Here is a 26643-nt window from a genome sequence, read left to right on the forward strand (position 1 = left end):
GTGGCTGCCTCTGATACCCAGTGCTATTATTGCCGGATTTATTAGTATTGCTGTAGAAAAAGCGCAACAGGATTGTCTTTATGCAAATGAAGCTGGTACTAAGGATGATCACGAGATTTGATCACCAACAACAAAATGCAAGCTTGCAATCTTGCTTTATGGCTTCTACTACACACAGACAGACACATAGCTACTTGGAAACGCAGACATAAGCTCACACACATACATACACATACACACACATGTACATACAGAGAGAGAGAGAGAGAGAGAGAGAGAGAGAGAGAGAGAGAGAGAGAGAGAGAGAGAGAGAGAGAGAGAGAAAGAGAGAGAGAGAGAGAGAGAGATAGAAAGAGATAGAAAGAGAGAGAGAGGGGGGTAGAGAGAGAGGGGATAGAGAGAGAGAGAGGGGTAGAGGGGGGTGGGGAATAACACACAAAAATGAAGGAAAATTCCACGTTAAAAAAGGGGAGCAAAAGATCAGGTGGAAAATCACCAACAAAAGAAGAGAAAGAACCAGCAAACAAGCGGAGAGACAAATACACAAAACTCCGTTCCAAGGTCTAGCCGACTCAGCGTTACGTTTACGACTCCCTCACCAAACTTCTCATTCAGAGCCAACAAAAACTGACCACACACCCCTCCTCGCTATTATACCCGTGTGACAAAACAGCGCATACCCGGAATGACCGGACACCCCGATCACCTTGACTTCTTGTCCTGCCCCCTACAGGTTGTTGTTGGTCAGTGAGATACCCTGTCCGTGTGAAAACTGCCCATTGAGGAATGTGGCGATACACACAAGAACGCTAAAAGTACACATTCACAGGGATGGCCAAATCGTCTGCCCGATCGCCAGGGGCGAATCAAATATCCGCCGGGCTAGTAGAAACCGCCTGGTTTCGAGTTTCTAATTAACATAAACACTGCAGATGCAGCAATTCTAGTATGTACCGGGCCAGCGAAATTTCTGGCGGGCTTGTGACTTTGTTGTTGTTACTCGTCCGGTTGGCGAGTTTAAATTTTGAGATTTGGCCATTCCTGCTTTCATCAGTTCCCGCGCGAACGCTCGTATCAGCCGCCTAAAATCTGTCCAAACGGGGCACTTGGGGAAATAACTTCCTTTTATTTGGACATACTTAAAAAGTAACTACCTGCCAGCTTTCTTTTCGGACAGAGATTTTGTTGGTGATTAATTTTGCAAATGGCACCTTTGCCGATCGGCGCAATTCGTTCGGCTTATAGCTAGCTAGACGTCGCCAATTTTGTAGAGAAAGTAGTGAGTGTGACTTTTGATTTTGAGGTGAAATGATTCAATTTTGCAAAGTAAACGCCGGGACAGGCCTGTGTTGGCGCAAATAAGACTGTACACGGGTTGACGGTTGTATCTTTAAAGGGCACACTCCTTCTCGTATACAAACAATTCAGCTCACCATCTCAAATGTGGGCAAGCTTTTGGATGGGATAAGGCCATCGCTCCACTTAGACATATATATATATGTCAAACAAGCGACATATTTATGTCAAACAAGCGACAAGCTTATATGTCACATAAGCGAGGCTTTCAAAAAAATATTATTTCATCAACAAATTCCAACCCAGCACAGGAACATGGCTGCCAACCTTATGACTATGATATTCCTGTGGGGGTCCGAAGCTTTGTTGTAAAAGGTGCCAAACATGCTTTGTTCTGGTATGTTATGCTGAAAATTGCCATTCATAATAACAAAAGAAAGAACAACACAACACGACTTGGCTGGTGTCGGTTAACCAGAGCGTCTTTTCACCGGTTGTGTCCCCCCAAAAAAGTTTCACAAATTATTTTTGAAATTTTTCTTTTCGGGAAAATCGAACACATTTCGGGATTTCGAGACGGATTTCACACATCGGGAGATTCCCGAAAAAATTCGGGAGGGTTGGCAGCTATGCAGAAATCAGCCTGAATTTGTTTCTTGGTATGTGTCCAAGCGGAGGGTGGTCGTACACCATGTAGAAGCTAGGCCAGATAATATGATATGGTGAGTAGAACACTTTTCACGGCAAGGACTGTTCCTTTAAAAGATAATGACTGTTTGAAAATATAACCTCTTTCAGATTTCTTAAAGCATGTTGTGAGTTCTTCCAGTGATATCGCTTGGTGTCGGAAGTCGGCGAACCGCCAATAAAGCTTTGTTTAAAATCGTCAACAAAACGTTGCCGTCTTTTCGCCAGAACTACCGAATTTTGTTTAAGGTCGGGGAAAGGTGACGGCGAAGACTGCGCGAAACTTCCACAAAAACAAGGTAAAACTGTTATGGCTATATCAGCAAAGTTGCCAACGAATTTTTGTTTATCCCCGCGGCAATGTCTTTTGTCACCACACCAATGTGGCTAAGCTCAGACATTGCGACAATTTTACAAACACCATGCATGTGTTCAACATGTGTCGTTTGGAGATGTACTTGTCACTTCATCAGCCCTTCTCAGTAAGATATATCGTTTCATCATTTGTATTATTTCTGGTCGTGTATTGCACAACAACTAGAACAACAACAAGAACAACAAGAACAACAAGTCGCGTAAGGCGAAAATACAACATTTAGTCAAGTAGCTGTCGAACTCACAGAATGAAACTGAACGCAATGCAACGCAGCAAGACCGTATACTCGTAGCATCGTCAGTCCACCGCTCACGGCAAAGGCAGTGAAATTGACACGAAGAGCGGGGTAGTACTTGCGCTGAGAAGGATAGCACGCTTTTCTGTACGTGTTTTTAATCCAAACATAGCATATCTATATGTTTTTGGAATCAGGAACCGACAAGGAATAAGATGAACGTGTTTTTAAATTGATTTCGAAAATTTAATTTTCATATTAATTTTTATATATTTAATTTTCAGAGCTTGTTTTTAATCCAAATATAACATATTTATATGTTTTTGGAATCCGCAAATGATGGAGCATAAGATGAATGTAAATTTGGATCGTTTTATAAAAACATATTTTTTTTTTACAATTTTCAGTTTTTTAATGACCAAAGTCATTAAGTAATTTTTAAGCCACTCAGCTGAAATGCAATACCGAAGTCCGGGCTTCGTCGAAGATTACTTGACAAAAATTTCAACCAATTTGGTTGAAAAATGAGGGCGTGACAGTGCCGCCTCAACTTTCACGAAAAGCCGGATATGACGTCATCAAAGACATTTATCAAAAAAATGAAAAAAAACGTATGGGGATTTCATACCCAGGAACTCTCATGTCAAATTTCATAAAGATCGGTCCAGTAGTTTAGTCTGAATCGCTCTACACACACACACAGACAGACACACACACACACACACACACACACACACACACACGCACGCACAGTCATACACCACGACGCTTGTCTCGATTCCCCCCTCTACGTTAAAACATTTAGTCAAAACTTGACTAAATGTAATAACAAAAACAGCAACATTAGATTACCTATAGGAAATACTTTCGAGTGGTACCGTACATGACTTATATCTGTTCATCTTCCGCGAATGAATTAAGGCCTACCTAATACATCATCACAGCGAACGACGAAGAAGAAGAAGAATACATCATCTCAATATCTAATCTATTTCTAAAAGGTGAACGGCCTGGTAATCACTGACTAACTGGTTATACGAAGTGATACTGGCTGACCGAGACTAAATTAGATGTTGTAATTTTCTCGAAAAAGTACCAAGGACATCGCAGCAAGTTTCAATTTCCTACTCGGTATATATAGAAAGTAATTCACTTGCTCTTAATCATCTTCAGTAGACCTTGCCGTGGTACTAAATTAGATATTGATCGCCGAAGTCATTGTTCTACATAAAAACAGTGGTTTTCATCACTGGACCTAATAAAGGTGTACCTGGTCTTCCGTTGTTTAAAGAGGCCCTAAAAAAGGGTCATGCGAAAAAGGCCATAACTTTTTTAATTCCCCCCCCCCCCCTGCCCCCGTGTTTTTTTCGGTTTAGATTGATTAATTGATAGTAGTTGTTGTTTGTTGATGGTGTTGTTGTTGTTGTTGTTAGTTTCCTTGTTCTTTGTCAAGGATAGAATATATATCGGTATTTGATTGAAAGAAGATCTTGCCTAAGTTTTTGCTGAGCGGTTTTGCCGTTTTAAGAACAGTGCAAATAATAGACGCGGTAACAGGGAACATTAACAAGTCTAAAATAGACCGATGAATCCAAACTAATAAATTACACATTCTGGGAATGGATCACACAAACTGTTATGAAATTGTGCCCTTGGAGGATGTCATTATGTATTGTACCATTTAATTGTTGAATTAATCAATTTTTTAAACTACAAAAAAAAGTGCGATTTCAAGCAAAATTCTGACGATTCTCTTGAAGACAATACAGAACTTGGAAAGAACAGCCACAGTGCAGCGTGACCCTCCGGACTGGGTGCAGGAGACCCTAGGGGTCAAGCAGGGCCACATTCCATGCCGGGGACTTTTACCTCCTCCCCCACACCATCCAGCGCAAACATTGTGTGCACGCCATGGGTGATACGTTCATGACTTTTCCTGTACTGAAGAGTGCTTTAATGTCTTGTATTCCACTGCTATCTGTCAGTCCTTTCTGACTTTTTCTGTTGTTTTTCGTTTATGTCCGACCATCAAGCCAGAAGCGGGGACGGGGGATGGGGTGGGGGACACATATTCGCCGCACGGGCATTTATTCTTTGCACGCCATAGAAATACGCGTTCATTCTCTGGACGCTATACGCTCATAACCTGCCTTATGCTGTAGGATTCTGTACTGTAGTATAATAAAATCTGTCATTCCTTTCGTGCTCCATTGTTTTTCGTTGGTGTGTCTAACCACACAGCTCGTAGGGGGTAGAAACGCTGTACAGGGCATTCATAGCGTGCAAGCTACGGATGTATACGATCAGGCCAACAAAAAAAAATAGTCTGTTTACGGTAACCCGACCGACCCTATTTTTTTCGCGCGACCCTAGACTTTTTTTTGGCATTTGGGAGAAGAAAAAAAGGCAAAATAACGTAAAAATATGGGTTTTTTTGAAAAAAAAAGAAAAAAAAATTCCGACCTACCGACCCTACTTTTTTGGCCTATGTTACCGTAAACAGACCTATTTTTTTTGGCCTCATGACTTCTCTTGTACTGCACTGTAAATTGTCAGTCGTTTTATTCATCTCTTGTTTTGTTTGTGTCCGTTCTCTGTCCTTCAAGAACAAAAAAACCCTGCTTTGTGTGCACATGATAGACATGTATACATTCATGCCGGACCTTATAATGTGGTGTGCTAAACTAACATGTACTAAAATATGTCAGTCATTTTGTACTTCTCTTTACTTTGTTTACTTTGTGAGTTCTATGTGATTCTGCACTCCAGCAAGCAGGAGCAAAAACAAATTAACCACATGGCATTGCAGTGCTTGTAAGGTAAGCCGGAGATATTTTGCACATATACCTAGGGGCTACATTCATGACTTGTGCCGATATTTCTTTGCCCACACACCTAGGGGCTACATTCATGACTTGTACCGATACTTCTTTGCCCACACACCTAGGGGCTACATTCATTACTTGTACCAACATTCTTTGCCCATACACCTTGGGGATATATTCATGACTTGTGCTGAGAAGCTTTGCCCACACACCTAGGGGCTACATTCATGACTTGTACCGATACTTCTTTGCCCACACACCTAGGGGCTACATTCATTACTTGTACCAACATTCTTTGCCCATACACCTTGGGGATATATTCATGACTTGTGCTGAGAACATGGGTGGGAGCCCAAAATTGTTCCAAGACTGAACTTTTTTTAAGGCCGGGGTCCAGGGGCCGCGAAGGCCCCCGGCCGAAAACGAATTTTATGAATTTAAAAGGGTTTCTCTGGCCTCTCCTGAGTTTAATTCTGATAAATAAGAACCTTGTTGGAGATACAAAAAGTAACAAAAACTAAAAATTTTAGGGACCTGGCAAGCATTAGAAACAACAAAAAGTGCACTATCAGTCCATTTGGCATAACACAGTATGAGATGACTATCAATGAGGGCGCAAAAAAAAAAAAAAAAAAAAAAAAAAAAAAAAAAATTGTCAAAATTTCTCTGAGACGGAAATCCGTCTGAGACGGAGGAACTCCCACCCATGTGAGAAGCTTTGCCCACACACCTAGGGGGATACATTCATGACTTGTGCCGAGATTTCTTTGCCGATGCACATAGGGGCTACATTCATGACTTGTGCCGAGATTTCTTTGCCGATACACATAGGGGCTTCATTCATGACTTGTGCCGAGATTTCTTTGCCATTCATGACTTGTGCCGAGATTTCTTTGCCGATGCACATAGGGGCTACATTCATGACTTGTGCCGAGATTTCTTTGCCGATACACATAGGGGCTTCATTCATGACTTGTGCCGAAATTTCCATGCCCATATCAATCAATCAATATGAGGCTTATATCGCGCGTATTCCGTGGGTACAGTTCTAAGCGCAGGGATTTTTAATTTTATTTATTTTTAATTTTTATGCAATTTATATCGCGCACATATTCAAGGCGCAGGGATTTACTTATGCCGTGTGAGATTGAATTTTTTTTACACAATACATCACGCATTCACATCGACCAGCAGATCGCAGCCATTTCGGTGCATATCTTACTTTTCGCGGCCTATTATTCCAAGTCACACGGGTATTTTGGTGGACATTTTTATCTATGCCTATAAAATTTTGCCAGGAAAGACCCTTTTGTCAATCGTGGGATCTTTAACGTGCACACCCCAATGTAGTGTACACGAAGGGACCTCGGTTTTTCGTCTCATCCGAAAGACTAGCACTTGAACCCACCACCTAGGTTAGGAAAGGGGGGAGAAAATTGCTAACGCCCTGACCCAGGGTCGAACTCGCAACTTCTCGCTTCCGAGCGCAAGTGCGTTACCACTCGGCCACCCATACACCTAGGGGCTACATTCATGACTTGTACCGATATTTTCTTTCCCCATATACCTTGGGAATACATTCATGACTTGTACCAAGATTATGTGCCCATACACATAGGGGCTACATTCATGACTTGTGCCGAGATTTCTATGCCCATACACCTAGGGGCTACATTCATGACTTGTACTGATATTTCTTTCCCCATACACCTTGGGAATACATTCATGACTTTTACCAATATTATTTGCCCATACACATAGGGGCTACATTCATGACTTGTACCGATATTTCTTTGCCTATACACCTTGGGATTACATTCATGACTTTAACCAAGATTCTTTGCCTATACACCTTGGGGATACATTCATGACTTTAACCAAGATTCTTTGCTCATACACCTTGGGAATACATTCATGACTTGTACCAAGATTCTTTGCCTATACACCTTGGGGATACATTCATGACTTTAACCAAGATTCTTTGCTCATACACCTTGGGAATACATTCATGACTTGTACCAAGATTCTTTGCCCATACACCTTGGGAATACATTCATGACTTGTACCAAGATTCTTTGCTCATACACCTTGGGGATACATTCATGACTTGTACCAAGATTCTTTGCCCATACACCTTGGGAATACATTCATGACTTGTACCAAGATTCTTTGCCCATACACCTTGGGGATACATTCATGACCTGTGCCAAGATTTCTTTCCCCATACACCTAGGGGCTACACTCATGACTTGTGCCGAGATTTCTTTCCCCATACACTTAAGGGCTTCATTCATGACTTGTGCCGAGATTTCTTTCCCCATACACTTAAGGGCTTCATTCATGACTTGTACCAATATTCTTTGCCCATACACCTTTGGAATACATTCATGACTTGTGCCGAAATGCTTTGCCCACACACCAAGGGAATACCTTCATGACTTGTACCTACACCACACTGATTCTTCGCCGTGATGATACATCTACATTCCGGCTCATAAATCTGGCACTGTGTATGTGTGTGTTGAGGAAGGCGAAAGTTTGGAGGGTGGAGATAAGAACTAAGTGTGCATCGTTGTTTTGGAAAATGACGTTCTTCTGTGTTGATTTTGCTCTGATACATTGGAAGTTTTTGAACAACAGAATCATTAGAATCAATTGTAACACTGAAAAGTTAGCCCGGTCTTCCAATTTCTCGAATTTCGAAAACGTTGTCAGATTTTGACAAGACAGAGAAGGCATCCAGTATATAAATTATTCAATCTACGTTGACCTAACGGCATTGCTTGAGGCGCGCTAGTGTCAGTAATAGGGAGAGAGAGCAACAGAAAGAGAAGAGAGAGGGGGAGAGAGAGAGAGGGGGGGGAGAGAAAGAGAAGCCCCAGGACCATAAGGAATGCAAAAATGCAGAGAGAGAGAGAGAGAGAGAGAGAGAGAGAGAGAGAGAGAGACAGAGAGAGAGAGAGAGAGAGAGAGAGAGAGAGAGAGAGAGAGAGAGAGTGGATGGGAGAAAGAGAGAGAGGATGAGAGCGAAAATCACGCACGTGGGGCGAAAAAAAGAACAAGAGAGCGTTTCCCCCAAGAGGGGCATAGCTGGCAAAGAGCGGAAAGTACGGTACATCTAGCGACTCCAAGTTCATTCTAAAGCCAACAACGCTCATAAATGTGTAGCTGGGCGGAAGGTGGAGGTGAACTGGAGGAAGGGGAGGGGGTAGAGGGCAAGGAACTGCCCCAGGACTGCGAGGAATGCAAAAAAGCAGCTTGCTGGCCTTCTGACCTTTCTTCGGTATGCGCTTCTCTCTCTCTCTCTCTCTCTCTCTCTCTCTCTCTCTCTCTCTCTCTCTCTCTCTCTCTCTCTCTCTCTCTCCCTCACTCCGTCTCTCTCTCTACCTCCTTCCGTCTCTCTCTCCCTCCCTCTCCCTCCCCCCTCCCTCCCTCTCCCTCCCCCTCTCTCCATCCCCTCCCCCTCTCTCTCCCTCCCTCTATCTCTCTCTCCTCCCTCTCTCTTTCTTTCTTTCTTTCTTTCTTTCTCCCTCCCTCCCTCTCTCCCAATTTCGTTCTCTCTCTCTCCTTCTGTCTGTCTCTCTCTGTCTCCCAATATCTCTCTCTCTTTTCTTCCCTTCCCCTCACTCCCTTTTCTCACTCTCTCCTTTTGTCAGTATCTCTCTCTCTCTCTCTCTCTCTCTCTCTCTCTCTCTCTCTCTCTCTCTCTCTCTCTCTCTCTCTCTCTCTCCGTCCCTGTTTTTCTGTATTTTGCTCCCCAGAGCCTACAGAAACCGCATGTCTTTACTTGTTTCGTATCTCAACGTTGTCTACGACTTTCTTGCTTTATTAAATAATAATTATTGTTTTCATGCATTTGATTATTGATATTCATTGATTTTTTTAAATGATTTTTGTTATTAATTTGTTAAGTTAAATATTTTGTCCTACTATGGTAGTATTTCGACGATTTTAAGTCTGAAGGAAGTGATATGTTTATCATTGTTTATGGTTATCATTGTTTACTACTCTCTGTTCAAGATTAGTGAAGAGGTTCCGAATTGAACCAACCCGGCCACAGCTCAAGATGTCACTCTGTTTCTTCCAACGAAGAATTTAAACCAAAGATGTTGTTAAAACTAACTGTCTCTCTTTCTCCTTTTTTTGTCTCTCCCTCCTTACCTTTCATTCTCTTTCTCGTTTTTTTCCCTCTCTCTCTCTACCTACACCCGCCTCTCTCTTCCCCAAACCCCCTTTATCCATTCAATATCCTCTCCAACCCTTCCCCAAACCCTTTTTTTCCATTCAATATCCTCTCCATCCCTTCCCCTTGTATTGTTTTAAACAAATAACCACGCCAAGAGCACGCCAAAAAGTCAGGCGCTATGTCCTCATTCTCGCCTCGTCCACAGCAATCCCTCCCCCTCCCCCCCTCCCCCCCCACCCCACACACACATATCCACCACTCTTTCTCTCATTCCAAAATTCCTTGCAAACCTTTGAATACCCCTTTTCAACTTCCTTCCAGATTTTCCCTCCAATAACGAATCTCACACTCGCCATTCACCCACCTACGCCGACCCGCGGTATTTTTTTCCCACGAGGTTCCCCTCACCCATCCACCCTTGTCCATTCATGTTGTATTCCACCCTGCATGGCGTTTGAATTGTTTGCTCCTGGGATGTGTTTGAGATTGAAACCTTACGGTGAGGTTGTGGTCTTCGTTCTTAGTTCAGTGTGAGCTTGCAAACTTGAATTGAACCTTATAACAGTGTTGTTGTTATGTTCACTGTTATAGATTGTAAACTTGACTTTGCAAGCGAAATAATAGTAATTGTGCTTTATAGCTGTGTCCAAGATTGTCAACGTGAGCATAACCTCATGGTGTTGTCAGTATGGTCATTGTTCTGAGATGTGCGTGAGATTGTAACATTGAGTTGAACCTGACAGTGATGATATGGTCATCTTTCTATCTCCCTCAGTGTTCGCGTTAACCGGTCATTTCGTCTTGTATCGGTGAAATCGTGAAAATGACAGAAAGTAAATCATTAACCGGCATTTCCTACACCGGTTCTCATTACATTTAAAAAGCGCTTACTTCTCAAAACGAAGACATCGACAAAGCTGTCGCGCGTAGTTTGACCAGTACCGATAAAGTGAACAACTGGTTTGTGTTTGGATTTATTCTTTCCCACTTCGACCTCAGGTGATATGGGCTTACACATTCTTCAGTTAAATTTAAAGATCTTTTCCTTCTTGAGTAAACGATAACTTTATTACTAGCACCGACATGTCCAGGATCTTCAATAGAGAAACAGCTTCCTTTCACGTGGACACATTATGAAAAATCAACAGCTTGGCTGCTTCGTGCGCCGGGTGGGAGTCTTTAAAAAAAAAAATATGTTTTCTGAATTGGTTTTGCCTTGGAATTATTCTGCATCTGCGAAATCAAATCACTTTACGAAGTAGGCAGCCAGGATGCTGATTTTGGGTACGTGTCTAAGTAAAAGGGTGATCTAATCCCATAAATAAAAGCCCGGAAAGATAAGATTTGTGTTCGGAGAAGGAAAGGAAGGAATGCCGCTCTAAGGATGACATTGCCCATTCCAATTTAGCAGCAGCTTAAAAGGATGAAAATCTAGAGCAAAGAGTTCAAACCAAAAACCCATTCCGCTATTCCGCGAAACTCGTTCCACAGCTGCGCCGAGCAATTCGCCGTATGCAAGTCGTTACCAATCAAACTTTAATCACCATCAAAGCAAATGTGACTTGGCCTTTGCATTCTGCATTCGCGTTTCAATTTTATTGTAAAGAAGAACAGCTATCCGATTACACCCCTACATTAAACACACTTTATTTCTGCTCATACTGATTTTTATTGACTCTCTTTTGCACTTTCAAATGCGACCCTTACGTTTCCTTAATTTCTTTTTCAAATCTTGATTAAGTCGGTTTTTACGTGTTTTTTTGTGTCTCCCCTTTCGCTGTGGTTTTTACATTTAGTCAAGTTTTGACTAAATGTTTTAACATAGAGGGTCGTGGTGTATGTGTGTGTGTGTGTGTGTGTGTGTGTGCGCGTGTGTGTGTGTGTGTGTGTGTGTGTGTCTGTGTGTGTGTGTGTGTGTGTGTGTGTGTGTGTGTAGAGCGATTCAGACTAAACTACTGGACCGATCTTTATGAAATTTGACATGTGAGTTCCTGGGTATGATATCCTCTGACTTTTGTTTCATTTTTTTGATAAATATCTTTGATGACGTCATATCCGGCTTTTTGTAAAAGTTGAGGCGGCACTGTCAAACCCTCATTTTTCAATAAAATTGATTGAAATTTTGACCAAGCAATCTTCGACGAAGGCCGGACTTTGGTATTGCATTTCAGCTTGGAGGCTAAAAAATTAATTAATGACTTTGGTCATAAAAATGTGAAAATTGTAATTAATTATTTTTTTATTTTATAAAACGATCCAAAATTACATTCATCTTATTCTTTATCATTTTCTGATTCCAAAAACATATACATATGTTATATTCGGATAAAAAACAAGCTCTGAAAATTAAAAATATAAACATTATTATTAAAATAAAATTTCCGAAATCGATTTAAAAACAATTTCATCGTATTCCTCGTCGGTTCCTGATTCCAAAAACATATAGATATGATATGTTTAGATTAAAACCACGCTCAGAAAGTTAAAACAAAGAGAGGTAGAGAAAAGCGTGCTATGCAGCACAGCGCAACCACCCCCGCGCTAAATAGGCTCGTTAATTTCACTGCCTTTTGCACGAGCGGCGGACTACGGTCATTGTGAAAAAATGCAGTGCGTTCAGTTTCATTCTGTGAGTTCCACAGCTTGACTAAATGTAGTAATTTCGCCTTACGCGACTTGTTCTTTTATTTTACGCGTGGTCGTCTGTTTGCGTCGTTGCAACCTGTCTTGTATTTCGATGTGATTAGACACCGAATGCAATTTACAGACGTTAAAATGGATGCCTGTGCTATTATATCGGCGCTGAGGTATAAAAAAAATGACAATCCCGAAATGAAATCTTGCAAAAACGATTAAGCGATCTTTTCTGATGTGTCAGTAGGAACAAAGGTTCCCAGTCTCCTTTTCAAAGCGTTCGAAATAACGGCAAGAAAAAAATATCAACAGCAGATTCAAAATTCAAAAGAATGTTAAAATGTGTGATACCAACCCCATCTATTCCCACGCTCACATGACAAATATTTCTCGCACCTTAGTCTAACAATTCGGGTATTCATTACACTTTTAATTAAAACACTCATTAGCAACTTATAATGTGTCGATATCCCTGAGGAAATATGAGAGGTAAAAACAACAACAACATCACCCGCCCGCACGCACGCACGCACACACACACACATACAAAATTAGATGCAAAGATGAAAAGTAGAAACGAAAGTATAAAACAAAATTAAGGCTAAATCTGCTCGGTTAAACATTTTGAGGTTTTAGTTCATTCTTTATTCGAATATATTCAACCTCATAAATGATAATATTTTGCCAGAACTAGACATTTCTGACAGAATCGGTTCATTTTCGTGGAAAGAGCTACTTAGTTTCTGTTTAAACAGACGAAGGAGACAGAACAAGAAGTCATGTTATTGTAGTTATGTTCGTCATCTTATTCCTTGTCCGTTCCTGATTCCAAAAACATATAAATATGATATGTTTCGATTAAAAACAAGTTCAGAGAGTTAAAAAGAATAGAGATATAGAAAAGCGTGCTATCCTCCTCAGCGCAACCGCTACCGCGCTTTTCTGGATTGTTAATTTCACTGCCTTTGCCACGAGCGGTGGACAGACGATACGGTCTTGCGGAAAAAATGCAATGCGTTCAGTTTCATGCTGTGAGTTCGACTGAGCTTGACTAAATGTTGTTATTTCGCCTTACGCGACTTGTTTAATCTTCTTAGCGAATTTTCGATTTTAAACCCAATTAAAGGAACAAACAAATCTCTTCTGACTTTAACAAACATATAGTTGACCAAAACTTCAATCAAATGAAAAATGAGGTCGTAACAGGGCCGCCTTAACTTTTGTAAAAAGCCGGATATGACGTCATCAAAGACAAAAAGTCTAGGATTATCATCTGGAATAATATGTATGTAAAGATTCATGGATAGGCTATCTGTAGAGTAGTTTTCCTGGAATCGCTACACACATAGACACACACACATACACACAAGTGCTGGACTTTTACCATGCAGTTTTTGGCGTTTAAGTTTTATTTTGAAGTACAACGTTCGCTACCTTGCAATGTCTTCGCCTCCAACTGTTCGTTCGAATGAGTCTTGCGTGTATCACTATGGAATGGAAAATCGTCAGGGCAAGGTAACCTGCCCTTGAGGGTGGTAAACAGAAACCATTCGAATGGCAAGCGAACGTTTCCTTTTCTTTCTCTGCCTGCTGCGTCATTGCGACTGCGATACGTTGAGGGGAGAAAAAAAAGAGATCAGCTTCTCGAGAGACACCCTGTTTCTTTCACAACTATCGTCATGTTGCCGCTAAATATTCACGATGGTGTTGTCTGATATTAAGGGTAAAACTTGATCCTGAAAAATTCTGCTAAGCTATGTTCAGACTTTTTCTTTGCCTGTTTTTTGTTTCTCTCCTTTGAACTTTTTTACATTTTCTAATTTGGACGAAATTTGGCTCATGTTTCTTTGAAGGATGTTTTTTTTCTAGAAATCAGTGTTGGATCCAAACTCTCGTGATTGTTCGTTTGATCGCTTGTTTGATTAAAGTTCTTTGTTGTTGTTGTGGTTGATGTTGTTGTTGTTGCTGTTGCTGCTGCTGCTGTTGTTGTTGCATGTCTTTTTCTTTCGTATGTATAAAAATCATGAAATTCAGCTCTCTATTTTCTCCACCCTTCTTTTCTGAAACCCGATACAGATGTCTACCGGGAGAGAGAAGCCAATGTCTCTCTCTCTCTCTCTCTCTCTCTCTCTCTCTCTCTCTCTCTCTCTCTCTCTCTCTCTCTCTCTCTCTCTCGTTCTCTCTCTCGCTCTCTGAAAATATACATCTCTCTCTCTCTCTCTCTCTCTCTCTCTCTCTCTCTGAAAATATACATCTCTCTCTCTTGCTCTCTGAAAATATGCATCTTTCTCTCTCTCTCTCTCTCTCTCTCTCTCTCTCTCTCTCTCTCTCTCTCTCTCTCTCTCTCTCTCTCTCTCTCTCTCTCTCTCTCTCTCTCTCTCTCTCGCACAGACAGACAGACACAGACAAACGAACAGACAAACGAACACACACACGTACGCACACACACTGTGACACACACAAACACACACACGAACAGGTATCAAAACACTATATTTACCTGGTGTGCAAACACGTCCTGACCGCCATCGTCGGGCGTGATGAAGCCCCAGCCCTTGGCCACATTGAACCACTTACAGAACCCCCTCCGGCGTCCGCTCACTCCACCTCCCCCGCCCCCTGCAACACACACACAGAAAACAAAACGTTAATAACCTTGAATACTTGTTTTGGACTTGTATGCTTTTTCTTTATTTGGTGTTTAACGTCGTTTTCAACCGTTCAAGGTTATATCGCGACGGAACTTGTATGCTGAAATCAATCATATTGACACACACGGAGAAGACAACAAAATATTAACCAGGAATAGATTCTGCTGAATTCAATCGAATTGACACACACAGAGAAAACAACACATTTAATAATCATGGATTCTTGTTCTTAGACTTCTGCTGTAATCAAGCATACTAAAGGATCATGAGAAAATAAATCTAAATGTCACCATAATGACAAGGCCGACACACAGATGAACGCATGTGCGTGTTTGATAGCCTAAGATTGTTTTTCAAAAGTATAACAGAAACCAGCAGGAAAAAATAAATAACAAATAGCCAACAAAACTGAAAGAAAGCACAAACACACCAACACGGTTAAAAATAGTTTTGTTTCCCGAAGTCCACACAATTTAGTACTCGGTGAGTGTTTACAATACTTTCCATTCACAACATCAAGAAGACAATAAAATAAAAATATCAAACAAACAACTACAACAAACACTTGAAGACAGTTCTATACATTATATGAGGAGTAGCATCGACTGTATGCAGAAGAACAACAAAAAATCAGAAAAGCAACACAGACAGTGGGGCTGGATGATGGGTGATATTGGGGGAGGGGGGGGGATTAACGGTTGGACCAAGAGAAGATGTATGCTTCTGAGTCACACCGGTAAATTTTCCCGGCAAAACAAATACACGACAACAGCTAAATGTCCGATACGAAGAGCAAAAACACCAACGTGGCATGGCGGAAAAAACACCCTCTCGCGTCCAGCCAGAGGAAATAATAAAACCGTTAGACCGCTCGTATAACAGCGAAACAGAAGTCCCAAGCGGGCCGTTAACAGTGTCCGAAACGGTGGTCTAACTTACCGGACAATCAGTAAAACACCGTAAGTACTGCTAATACTCTTTGTAAGCGGACACGCTCACGTCATTTGCATTGTCGTTACCAGGAGCGCGTGACTGTTTTACGGGACCCCTGACTGCCATTGTAATTCTCTCTTCTTGACAATTACGCTTCTCGTGCACTTAGCTGAATCAGTGGTACACGCAACTGTGTCGAGAAAGGTTTACTTTTCTAAACAATCCATTATAATGTGCATTTCCTTCAAACTGTGGAGCGCTAAGTAACAGCATGTTTATTTGTTCCTGTGGCCAATTTTACGGCAATTTGCCGAGGTGACCAAATCCGCGAGATAATTTTTAGGACTGGAGACACGCTAACGAATACCGACTATAAAATATTGGAGAAGTGCTTGGATCAATTATTGCTGGTATTATATCAGAGAGCCAGAGAACGAGTTAAGTTGACGGTGGAACACCGAGTAATACTATTCGATTAATTGACGACGTAATATATTTTCACACTTTCAGCGATACATTTTCATTGTCTTAATCGGTACTTTCTGGTTGCTTTCTAAAACCACCGGAAACAAAATCATCAACCAATCACACAGATCGGCTGATAGCCTGTTTGCTTTTCCTACTCACAACGTGAGTTATAATTGCTTGTTTCAACTTGTTTTCACGGAGCAACCGGTTTTGGTTGGAAACAGACCTGTCCGTTCTTTCTTTCTTTATTTGGTGTTTACCGTCGTTTTCAACCACGAAGGTAATATCGCGACGGGGAAAGGGGGGAAGATGGGATAGAGCCACTTGTTAATTGTTTCTTGTTCACAAAAGCACTAATCAAAAAATTGCTCCAGGGGCTTGCAACGTAGTACAATATATTACCTTACTGGGAGAATGCAAGTTTCCAGTACAAAGGACTTAACATTTCTTACATACTGCTTGACTAAAATCTTTACAAACATTGACTATATTCTATACAAGAAACACTTAACAAGGGTAAAAGGAGAAACAGAATCCGTTAGTCGCCTCTTACGACATGCTGGGGAGCATCGGGTAAATTCTTCCCCCTAACCCGTGGGGGGAACCTGTCCGTTCTCTTTGCAAAATCGTAACAAACATGCATCGGTTTTCAAAGTGGCAAGAAAGATGTTCGGCGCATAATGAAAATCTAAGCAAGAAAACTGCCAACTAAATTCCAGAAGTAAATTGTATAAAAAAAAAAAATAGCAGGATTGTTTTACAGAAATGTTCAATCTAATGACATGTGATACATTTCCTGGCGCACTTGTCGCAAAAAATGCGTAACTGAAACGGAAAAACTGTGCACTATCTACTAAAAGTACATCGAAATAATATCGGTTTAAAAAAAAACACGAAAAACACGCAAGCTCGTTTTACACCTGATTACATTTGATACAGCCTCATAATAGAGAAATCGGGTAATCAAAAGGAACTATACGTCTATAGTTTCTTCTTCACAATTTTTTTTCGAAGTACCTCTCTCTCTCTCTTTCTCTCCCCCCCCCCCCCCCCTCCCCAAGACACGAACGAGCAAACATGAAATAATGCCTTCACAAAAAACACGACATGATTCTGCTCCTCCATTACCGTATACCTGCTTCATACTACCGACAAAAGGTGAGTCATAGCCAGATACGTTGGTGCTCACAAGACGAAATCCACACCGTATGGTACCTCAGGTGATAGACAGTACCACTAACAGAAAGACGGTTTGCAGAGATCATTCTTTGTTTCTAATCGAGCTGGTAGAATTAGTACCCGATAAAAGTGACATTTTGTATCCAGAAAGAACCAACAATAGACGGGTACATGTATTCTGACCCGCGCGTTGAGGAGAAAAAGTCGCCGAAATCTTTGACATTGATGATTTTTATGCTGACGTTGTGACACAAAAGTGAATCAAAGCTGTTTTGAGTTAATGTGACTTTAGCACTTAAGCGAAACACAAAAACATTTCTATTTCAATTTATCAACCAACAATAAAAAATAAAAATAAAAAATAGAAATGGGGTCACAAATGAATTTTATGGCATTGTTTTCCTCCAAACAGATAAAGGGGTTGATTCTTTCTTTCTTGGAAAAAAACAATTTATATAACTCGACTCATTTATCACGACATCTTTCTTTCTTTATTTGGTGTTTAACGTCGTTTTCAACCGTTCAAGGTTATATCGCATTAATCACGACAATTTGAAAAAGGTTCTACACACATTATTCACCGGCGTTATGGATGATAATGACAATGGGCAATAACGTTGTTTCCTCAATTTTACTTTTTTTTCTTTCTTCTTCGTTTTTTCGTGGTAACAGGCGGACGTTATTACACGGAAGAGTGGGGACGTAATTAGTGTGCAGGGCCGGACCCGGGGGGGGGGGGGGGGGGGGGGGTTCCAGGGGTTCCGGAACCCCACCCCTGGAAAAAGCATGTACCTTGCTTTGAGTGTTGTTTTTTTTTTTTACTAGTTTTAGCACCAAAACAATGCTGCTCTTAACCCTCAAAACAAGGCCCAGAATGCACCAGATTGCACAGATTTTAACCGTTTTTCAAAAATTTCCCGGGGGAGCATGCCCCCGGACCACCCTAGTTCGCGCGCCTGCAAACTTCGCCACTTCACTGATTTGCCCCCCCAAAAAAGGAGGAACCCCCCTCTTACAACTCATTTGGTCCGGCCCTGGTGTGACAATAAACCCGATAATTCTGAAAATAACTAAATAAATGAACAGGTATATCATTTTCTAATTGTTAACATTTGACAATTTTCTTTCACCTACAAAGGAAGAAAGTGCCATCGTACCATCGAAGTACTTTCAGCATTAGGTGCGACAACTCTTCCTTACGTACTTCGCTCCCTTTCGGTAGGTGCCAGACAGGTTACAGTACTATGTACTATTTTCTGGTACCGGAAACATCGACCGACTCTCTCTCTCTCTCTCTGTCTCTCTGTCTCTGTCTCTGTCTCTGTCTCTGTCTCTGTCTCTGTCTCTCTCTCTCTCTCTCTCTCTCTCTCTCTCTCTCTCTCTCTCTCTCTCTCTCTCTCTCTCTCTCTCTCTCTCATACATACCCGGAGGCGACAAAATAGTCACAGAAGTAACAAATAAATTCAATTAACAGAACTTCTCTCTGTCGCTCTCCCTCTCTGCACCAACTATTTTTACAGAAGGATAAGTAATTCTGGGCGCTTACTTGACTAAAAGATAAAAACCGGCGGTGAATAATTTATCGGAGAATTATTGTTTCTGGCGGTAGGTCGCTGGGTGAAACAGGCGGCCCTGGCACAGCAAGACGGTTTTTGCACCTGGGCCAGACACGGAAACAAGGTGCTAGACGGTGCCAGACCCCGTTGCCAAGGGCAACCAACCAACCGCTCTTTTACAGGCAGGCTTAAAATAAACAAAAAGCGGAAGATGTAGACTGTGGAGGTATTTTTTTTCGAGAAGTAAATTAGAAGAAAAAAAGAATAATGAGCCCATCAATAAACAAATAAATAAACAAATACGAACAACAATTTGAAACTTATCGAGGTGCGATGACATTTCGAGGCCGATTATAATTACGGTTTTTGTTAGTTATGAAAGGCTACATATCGATTTTAAAATGGAAACGTTCAAACACAAATTCCTAAAAAGAGGAAGTGACAAAGTCATCGACCAAATGGGTTAATAAATAAACAAATAACATTTTAAAAAGTGCTAATCGAACATTTTTCAATTATTCCGTGGTAATTTCTGTTGAGTATTCCTTACGTTCCTGATTCTGAGTGAAACTTCGTCCTTTTTTCTTGTATTCCTTTCAGATGTTTGTTGTGGGTTTGCATAACTCTCACAAATAACGGTTAAGTGAAATCAAACATCAAGTTAAAAAAATTCTCGGGCTGTTTAAAGTTGGCGAAAATCGGCTTCTTTCTGCAACAGTTACTTAAATGAAAAGTTAAAAATAATCGGCACACACGGAAATAATCCAGAATCAAACACCGACTGTCTGCCATGCACTCTGAACTCTTGTTTTAAAATAATCAATCCGAGAAACGGGATAAAACACATGTCAAGTAGCAAGCAGGAGAAATCTGAGACGGAAGCATTCGAAAGACTCTGCTATACATGGTTAAACGACAACGAAAAAGGTTTTATCAAGCGTTGATTGGCACACTTTTGTAAGAATGATTGATTATCAGATTAACTTCATAGTTCAGTGTAATAATCATCAAAATGCAAGTCCTTAGAGCGCCACAAAAAGTACAACGAGCACAAAGTCCGCAGACAAACAAAAGAGAACCAAAGTATAGACATAACGATCGAAATCTTGCAACAATTCGGCAGACAAAAGAAGATGGAAGCCAACCGGGCGACAGACAACGAGAAAAATGTTGACAGGATAAAAGCTACGACAGACAAACCTTTCTCACATCAGCCGATCAAGCTCCCATCCGAAATGATAAGGGAGCAGACGCCTACAGCCGAGAAAAGGGCAAGCAATGGTGTCTGTCTGTCTTCAAAACAACAAACACACGCGCACACGCGCGCGAAGTTCTACTTGTCGTCTGCAGACAAGAGAGCGCGCGAGCCTATCAGCCCACGCGAGAGTCTCGGCAAAGTGTGTCTTCATTTCTCGTGACATTACATGACATTACCGTCTCAGGCGACACAACGCCTGCCTTTCGGAATAACTTACTGAATGTCGGCATGATGATCAAAACCGATCGAGTGTGTTGAAAAATGTGGGGAAAAAACTGGCAAAGGATGACAGAATATTGATTTGATACTCCCCCCCCCCCCCCCACGCCGATTTATTTACAGGTATAAAGAACATACGGCAATGATTTTTTCGCGACAGTGTTTTTTGTTTTGTTTTTGGTTTTTTTGTTTTCCTCGACAGAACTGTTAATAACTAGGTATGGGGTGGGTAGCATGGTAATGGTAATATAGGCTGCATGGTATCCTCGCAACAAATGCCAATGCATTTAAATTGGTATTTGATATGAACTACACAGACGCATTGGCGGTGAGCGACGTCTGGTCTCGTTTCTGATGCTCAAGCCATCTTGGGTGCCAAATAAAACTTGAGATACATAAATTATCCTTTCTCTGGCAAAAGTATCCGGAATATAACTAGGAGTAAAGTTTTTTCGGCAAATTTTCCAAAATAGTTAAATACAAGTGTCGGCAATTTTCGGTAGTGTAAGGCAGTCGTTGGCGTCAACGTTCCTCCACCGTTCGAACAGTTTCGCAGCTCTGTCAAAATAAAGCAAAGTGTTGGACAATTTGAAACAAAAAGTTACGACGTTTTGCCTTTATTGTGGACGCCAAACGCCATTCCTGCACTATGGATTCTAACATCAGTGATTAGAAGTTTAGGTGAATCTCAAATACGTCAAAATCATGAAAGTGTAACGTAACCTACGCAGCGTGATCTAAGTTGTCATCAGATCAAACTTTTGTCTACTCAAAGTATTTCTACAATGTTTAAATAGAACAGCCTCTGTTGTATAAGTTAGGCAATCAACACGACATAGATTTTAAGCTCGACTATTCTGGCTGTTTACTCGTTCTTTCAAAACAAACTTTTTTGAACGATGTGTTCCATAAGTCTCTATCTAGGGTTAGTCTCAGCTTTTCATGTTATATTTCTACAATCATTGAACCCATCGCAATCCCTCTTGCCTGTCTTCGTAACAAAAAAATGGAGAGAAAAAAAGTACAGAAAAGAAAAGATAAACATAATCCCAAACAAACAGATGAAATCTTAAAAGGAAAGTAAAAAAAGAGATAAGAAACAACAACAAAAAATATAAGAAATATTAAATAAAAAAATTTTTAAATTAAAAATACCCACATAGTTGAGAAGAAATGAAATGAAATGTTGAACAGTTTACAGCGAACGAGTTAGTCTATAATTTCAACTTCGGCCACCACAAAATGTAAAAACAAATTTTCTGTGCGGGTAAATCTCCATAAAAGGGAACGAAGTCTACACTTTTTATTCCCCACAACCACAAAATGTAAGAAACATTCTGGTGGTAATCGATACTAAATCTCGATCATAAAGCGCGAGGGTCGAAGCAGCAAACATAACCCTGGTCATTGCCGTGTGCTGAACGAGAAATCCGCAAATGAAAGTGAATCCGATGACCAATTTTACGATGCTCAAAATGTCCCCAGCGAGGGGTTATGTTTGACCAAAGAGGATTTTACTGAACACGGATTAGTATCTGGCATAGACATTACCAACATTATGGCCTGGGGTTTTACAGTATAAGGAAGGCCAAGAGGGTAAACTCCGCGTGAGATGGGCGCAACGAAAAAGTACGCGATCGAATTCTAAAGATCTCGCTCTATTTGTTTCCTTCACGTCTACATGCATGCAAACAAGCGCACACACATACGCGCGCGCGCAGCAATCACACGTTCCCTCACACACACATTCGTTATGTTTGCATTAACAAAAAAACCTCCCGCAGTTATATATAATTATCTGCCGTATTTAATGTATTTTAACATTCAAAATGCCAAAGGCAACTAATCCCGATCTCGAATTATTGTGTCAGTCCTGTGTTTATATTGCCTACAAACATGTATTTCATTTAACGCGGAAAAAAAGGTTTCTGACCATGTCGGCGAGTCATATAAATAATTTCCGAAGGCGTCAAAACAATATCAAAATAACGGAGGAGTAAGCTCAATCTTTATTGTGAGTGCCCTTTCTAATTTAGATACATAACAGCATTTTAACTTAGGCCAAACAAAAAAAATTGTCTGTTTAGGGTAACATGACCAAAAAAAGTAGGGTCGGTAGGTAGGTAGGGTTTTTTTGTTTTTTGTTTTGTTGTTGTTGTTGTAAATGCTATGTTGGCTGAACATTCACTTCTTATATTTGATGAATACATGTTTCAAAACTAACGTATAAATAAAACAGAGAGAAAGGGAGAGAAAGAAACGCCAAATGTCTCTTTTTAGCATTTTTACCTCTTTTTTTTTTCTTTTTTTTGTTTGAAATCAAAAAAAAGTTTTTGGGTCGGCGCCAAATCGATAGGGTCGGTCGGGTTACCCTAAACAGACAATTTTTTTTTTTGGCCTTACATTTAAATAAAAACCAAGTTTTGTCAAGTTTTGGTCAAGCAAAAGAAATAATGTGTGCAAAAACACTCAGCGGCGAAACATAGAAGTCGAATCAAAATCTCCAATCAGTATGTTTTGTCAGGGTCATCCCCTCTTTTGCATACATTTCAACAAAGACAACAAAGGATTCTGTCACTTTTGGCCAGCCATAGAAATAATGTGTGCACACGTCAAGAGAGCGCTGTGTGTGTTTGCGGAGAAAGGCGGAGGAGTCGCTGCAATCACTGATCGATTTGTGTGCAGCTTTTTCGTGGCTTCATACTCCCCTCCCACATCTGCAACGCTCCTATCCCACACTTCCCTGCTGCAATCCTCATCATCATAATTTATGCACACTCTCCGACGTCATCAACGTCGGCGTAGGTATTTTTCTTTATCCAGTTTTCAAGGAAAGGCGGCTTTGTTTCGGGGCAGTCCACCTGCCCTGCAGAATTTCATCTTTTCGGTGGTTTTTTTTTCTCTAGTACCACCACAAATGTGAAGGATATGAAAAAAAGCGTCGTAGATATATCAATCTTGAAAAACTGCCATAAACTGTGGGGCTATGAATCAAGCATGGTCGAAAATGGCGATGGCGTCTGTCTATAAATAAGTCGAAAGTTCACGATTCATGACCGTAAACCATAATTTTGCCTCAGTACACACACAGTGTCTACGTTCGTACATGTACTTGTACAGACCATCGGAGGAGTGCAACAGCCATAAGTTTTAATTTTGACCAAAAATAGTTGATGAAAAGTTTGATGTTCAAAAATACAGAATAAAAACCGAAGTGTTCTCCTGCTTTACGAAATGGCTACGAGAACGTTCCCGCTATCTGGAACAACCGATCAAAGACTGTCTTCTTTACATTTAAATAAGAAATGTGAAAATTCGACTCATTTATAGTTGCAATGCCATACTAAAATGTATTATGAATCTTTTTCAAGATACACATAGACAGACAGACAGACACACATATAATATTTTTATTGTTCAAAACATTCCTGAAAAAAATCTGAATTCGTTGACGTTTGAAATGCAACACGCTTTAAACACACACACACACACACACACACACACACACACACACACACCACACACACACACACACACACACACACACACACACACACACACACACACACACACACACACGTGCGTGTGCATTTCAAAAAACAAAACAAATTTTAAAAAAAATCACAGAAGAAGAAGAAGAAAAAAAGACTACAAATAAAAAGTACCGACAGCAACAATGCCTCTGCAATAATCTATCCAGCTTAAAACACGCGACCCGCTCATTCACTGTCGCCTCTACGTCATCTCTGACCCACTTTAAACCCACACGTGCACCGTTATCCTCGCACCCCTCAAGACCACTCTATCCCGACAAATGCTCGAACTATACCATAACAATAAGCAGGCGGCGAGACAGACAGGAGGGCACTGGTTCCCGTGAATACATCTCCGGCACACTAGAGTACACGGGTAAACAGTCGGGACAAGTACATGAGTACAAGGTTGGGTTGAAACCTTGAACCTGTATAGACTCGGTCAGTCCAGTATAGTCTCGGTCTCGGTCAGCCCAGCATTGTCTCGAAAAGCCTAGGATAGAGTTTCATTCAGTCCAAATATAATATACTAGATGATTACCCGCTTCGCCGGGAAGAAGTAGAGCCGAATACCAGGCTGCGCCTGGGACCCGGCTTTGCCGTGTGTACGCCGGCTTCGCCGGCGCACGAAGGAAAGGAGATAAACGCGCAAAACACTGGAGACCTTCTAAAAATAGTAACGTGCAGTGACCTTCTAAAAATAGTAACGTAGTAACGGGAATATGGATTGACGCCACACGGAGGAAGGGAGATAATCGCGGCTGAAAACACTGGAGAAGATAAGGAAGAGTTACTGGTAGTGGATCCCAACAACAAAAAAACAACAACAACAATCGGTTCAGCGCGCACAGCGCTGAGAGCACGTGTTGAAATATCTCATCGATGAGGTTGTGTCCGGGGTGTAGCTGAATACGGTGTCCAAATTTGAAAAAGATCCACCGAGAACTTTGGCCGTGCATCGCGAACAGACAGACAGACAGACAGACAGACAGACAGACAGACAGACACACAGACAGACAGACAGACAGACACTAGTCGTATATATATATAGATCATACACTCGGTCAGCCTGGAATAGTGTCTTGTGTCAGTCAGCCCAGTGTCAACTCGGTCAGCCCAGGATAATTTTGGAAAGCTCTGTCCAGTCGCGGTCAGCCCTATTCCGTCTCGGTAAGTCCGATGCCTTCTTGGTCAGCCCAGTGTAATATCTGTGTCGTCTCGGTCAGCTCAATGTAATCCCGGTCAATTCAGTGTAGTCTCGGTTAGCACAGCAAAATCTCGATCAGCCGAGTATGGTATCAGCCCAGTGCACGTGAAACTGCTTCAAACTTTTTAACATGCTGCGCGAGCAGACCCCTTTGTTGTGCGTTTAATCCGATTATGGTGCGGCGTATTATCATGGGGCGTATTATCATGGGGCGTCTGGAGCTGGAAATCTGCTGCAACAGCAGGTCTCTGCAGAACTCTGTGCATTAACTACATCCCAAAATAACATGTCTGTGGCAGAAACCGTGGGGGTGAAAATGTGCATGGTTGTGCACTCAGATGAGCCGTTCGTGGACAAGGTTTCGTTTCTCGAAGTGTGATAATTGAACATTTACGAAAAAAACAATGTACTAAAGGCAGACTGACAGACAGTGTGTGGGCGTGCGTGCGTGCATGCGTACGTATGTGTGTGTGTGTGTGTGTGTGTGTGTGTGTACATATATGTCTGTCAGTGTGCCTGTCTGACTGTATCTAAGCGCATGTCTTTGGAGATGCATGTCTGTCACTCTCTGTGTGTGTATAAGCACGCGTTATTTAGCAATGTTTTGATGAGAGCTGTAAAACTCAGAAACAGTAACAACCAACATCTTTCAAACGAACGTTGGTCGTTGCACGACTTTAACCTTTTTTTTCTCCAAATATTGCAATAACTGTATAGTCTACGTCGGTGGTCATATCTAGCGGAGCCTTGGGGTGCGGGAGTACTGAAAACACACAAAATCCGATACCGCGAGCGCCAAGACAGCACAACAACACTAACAATCAAGGACAACACAAACTATTCACACACACACACACACACACACACACACAAGTGCACACAATGCGAAGACATTCGCTAGGCATGCACTGACCGGGGGAGAGGTTATGACTGACCGCTGCTTGAACTCGCCTTTTGGGTCACTTCCACTAGCCCCCTTCACCCCTGCACCTCCACTCCCAGACCCCTCCCCCACTCTCCTCCCCCCCCCCCACACACATCAGCAAGGCCTCTCAGTGAGCACCTCTCCCCCTACATCCCCACTCCGGGCGGGGATGTAGCTCAGTCGGTAGCGCGCTGGATTTGTATCCAGTTGGCCGCTGTCTATGTCAGCGTGAGTTCGTCCCCACGTTCGGCGAGAGATTTATTTCTCAAAGTCAACTTTGTGTGCAGACTCTCCTCGGTGTCCGAACACCCCCCGTGTGTACACGCAAGCACAAGACCAAGTGCGCACCAAAAAATCCTGTAATTTATGTCAGAGTTCGGTGGGTTATAGAAACATGAAAATGCCCAGCTTGCTTCCCCCATAACGGTGTATGGCTGCCTGAATGACGGGGTACAAACAGTCATACACGTAAAAG

General features: G+C 41.6%; 1 protein-coding gene across 1 annotated transcript in view; it reads right to left on the minus strand.

Annotated features, from left to right (window-relative positions):
- Positions 1 to 15949, minus strand: part of LOC138961264 (protein lin-28 homolog) — a 43433-nt gene extending 27484 nt beyond the window's left edge. The window contains exons 1-2 of the mRNA XM_070332866.1: positions 15910 to 15949; positions 14740 to 14858 (exon numbers count right to left, since the gene is read on the minus strand). Coding sequence (XP_070188967.1) covers positions 14740 to 14858; positions 15910 to 15949 — 159 coding nt within the window. The remainder of the gene's footprint in view (positions 1 to 14739; positions 14859 to 15909) is intronic.
- Between the last annotated feature and the right edge of the window lie 10694 nt (positions 15950 to 26643).

The sequence above is a fragment of the Littorina saxatilis genome, linkage group LG3 (assembly GCF_037325665.1).
Source record: "Littorina saxatilis isolate snail1 linkage group LG3, US_GU_Lsax_2.0, whole genome shotgun sequence".
Taxonomy (NCBI): domain Eukaryota; kingdom Metazoa; phylum Mollusca; class Gastropoda; order Littorinimorpha; family Littorinidae; genus Littorina; species Littorina saxatilis.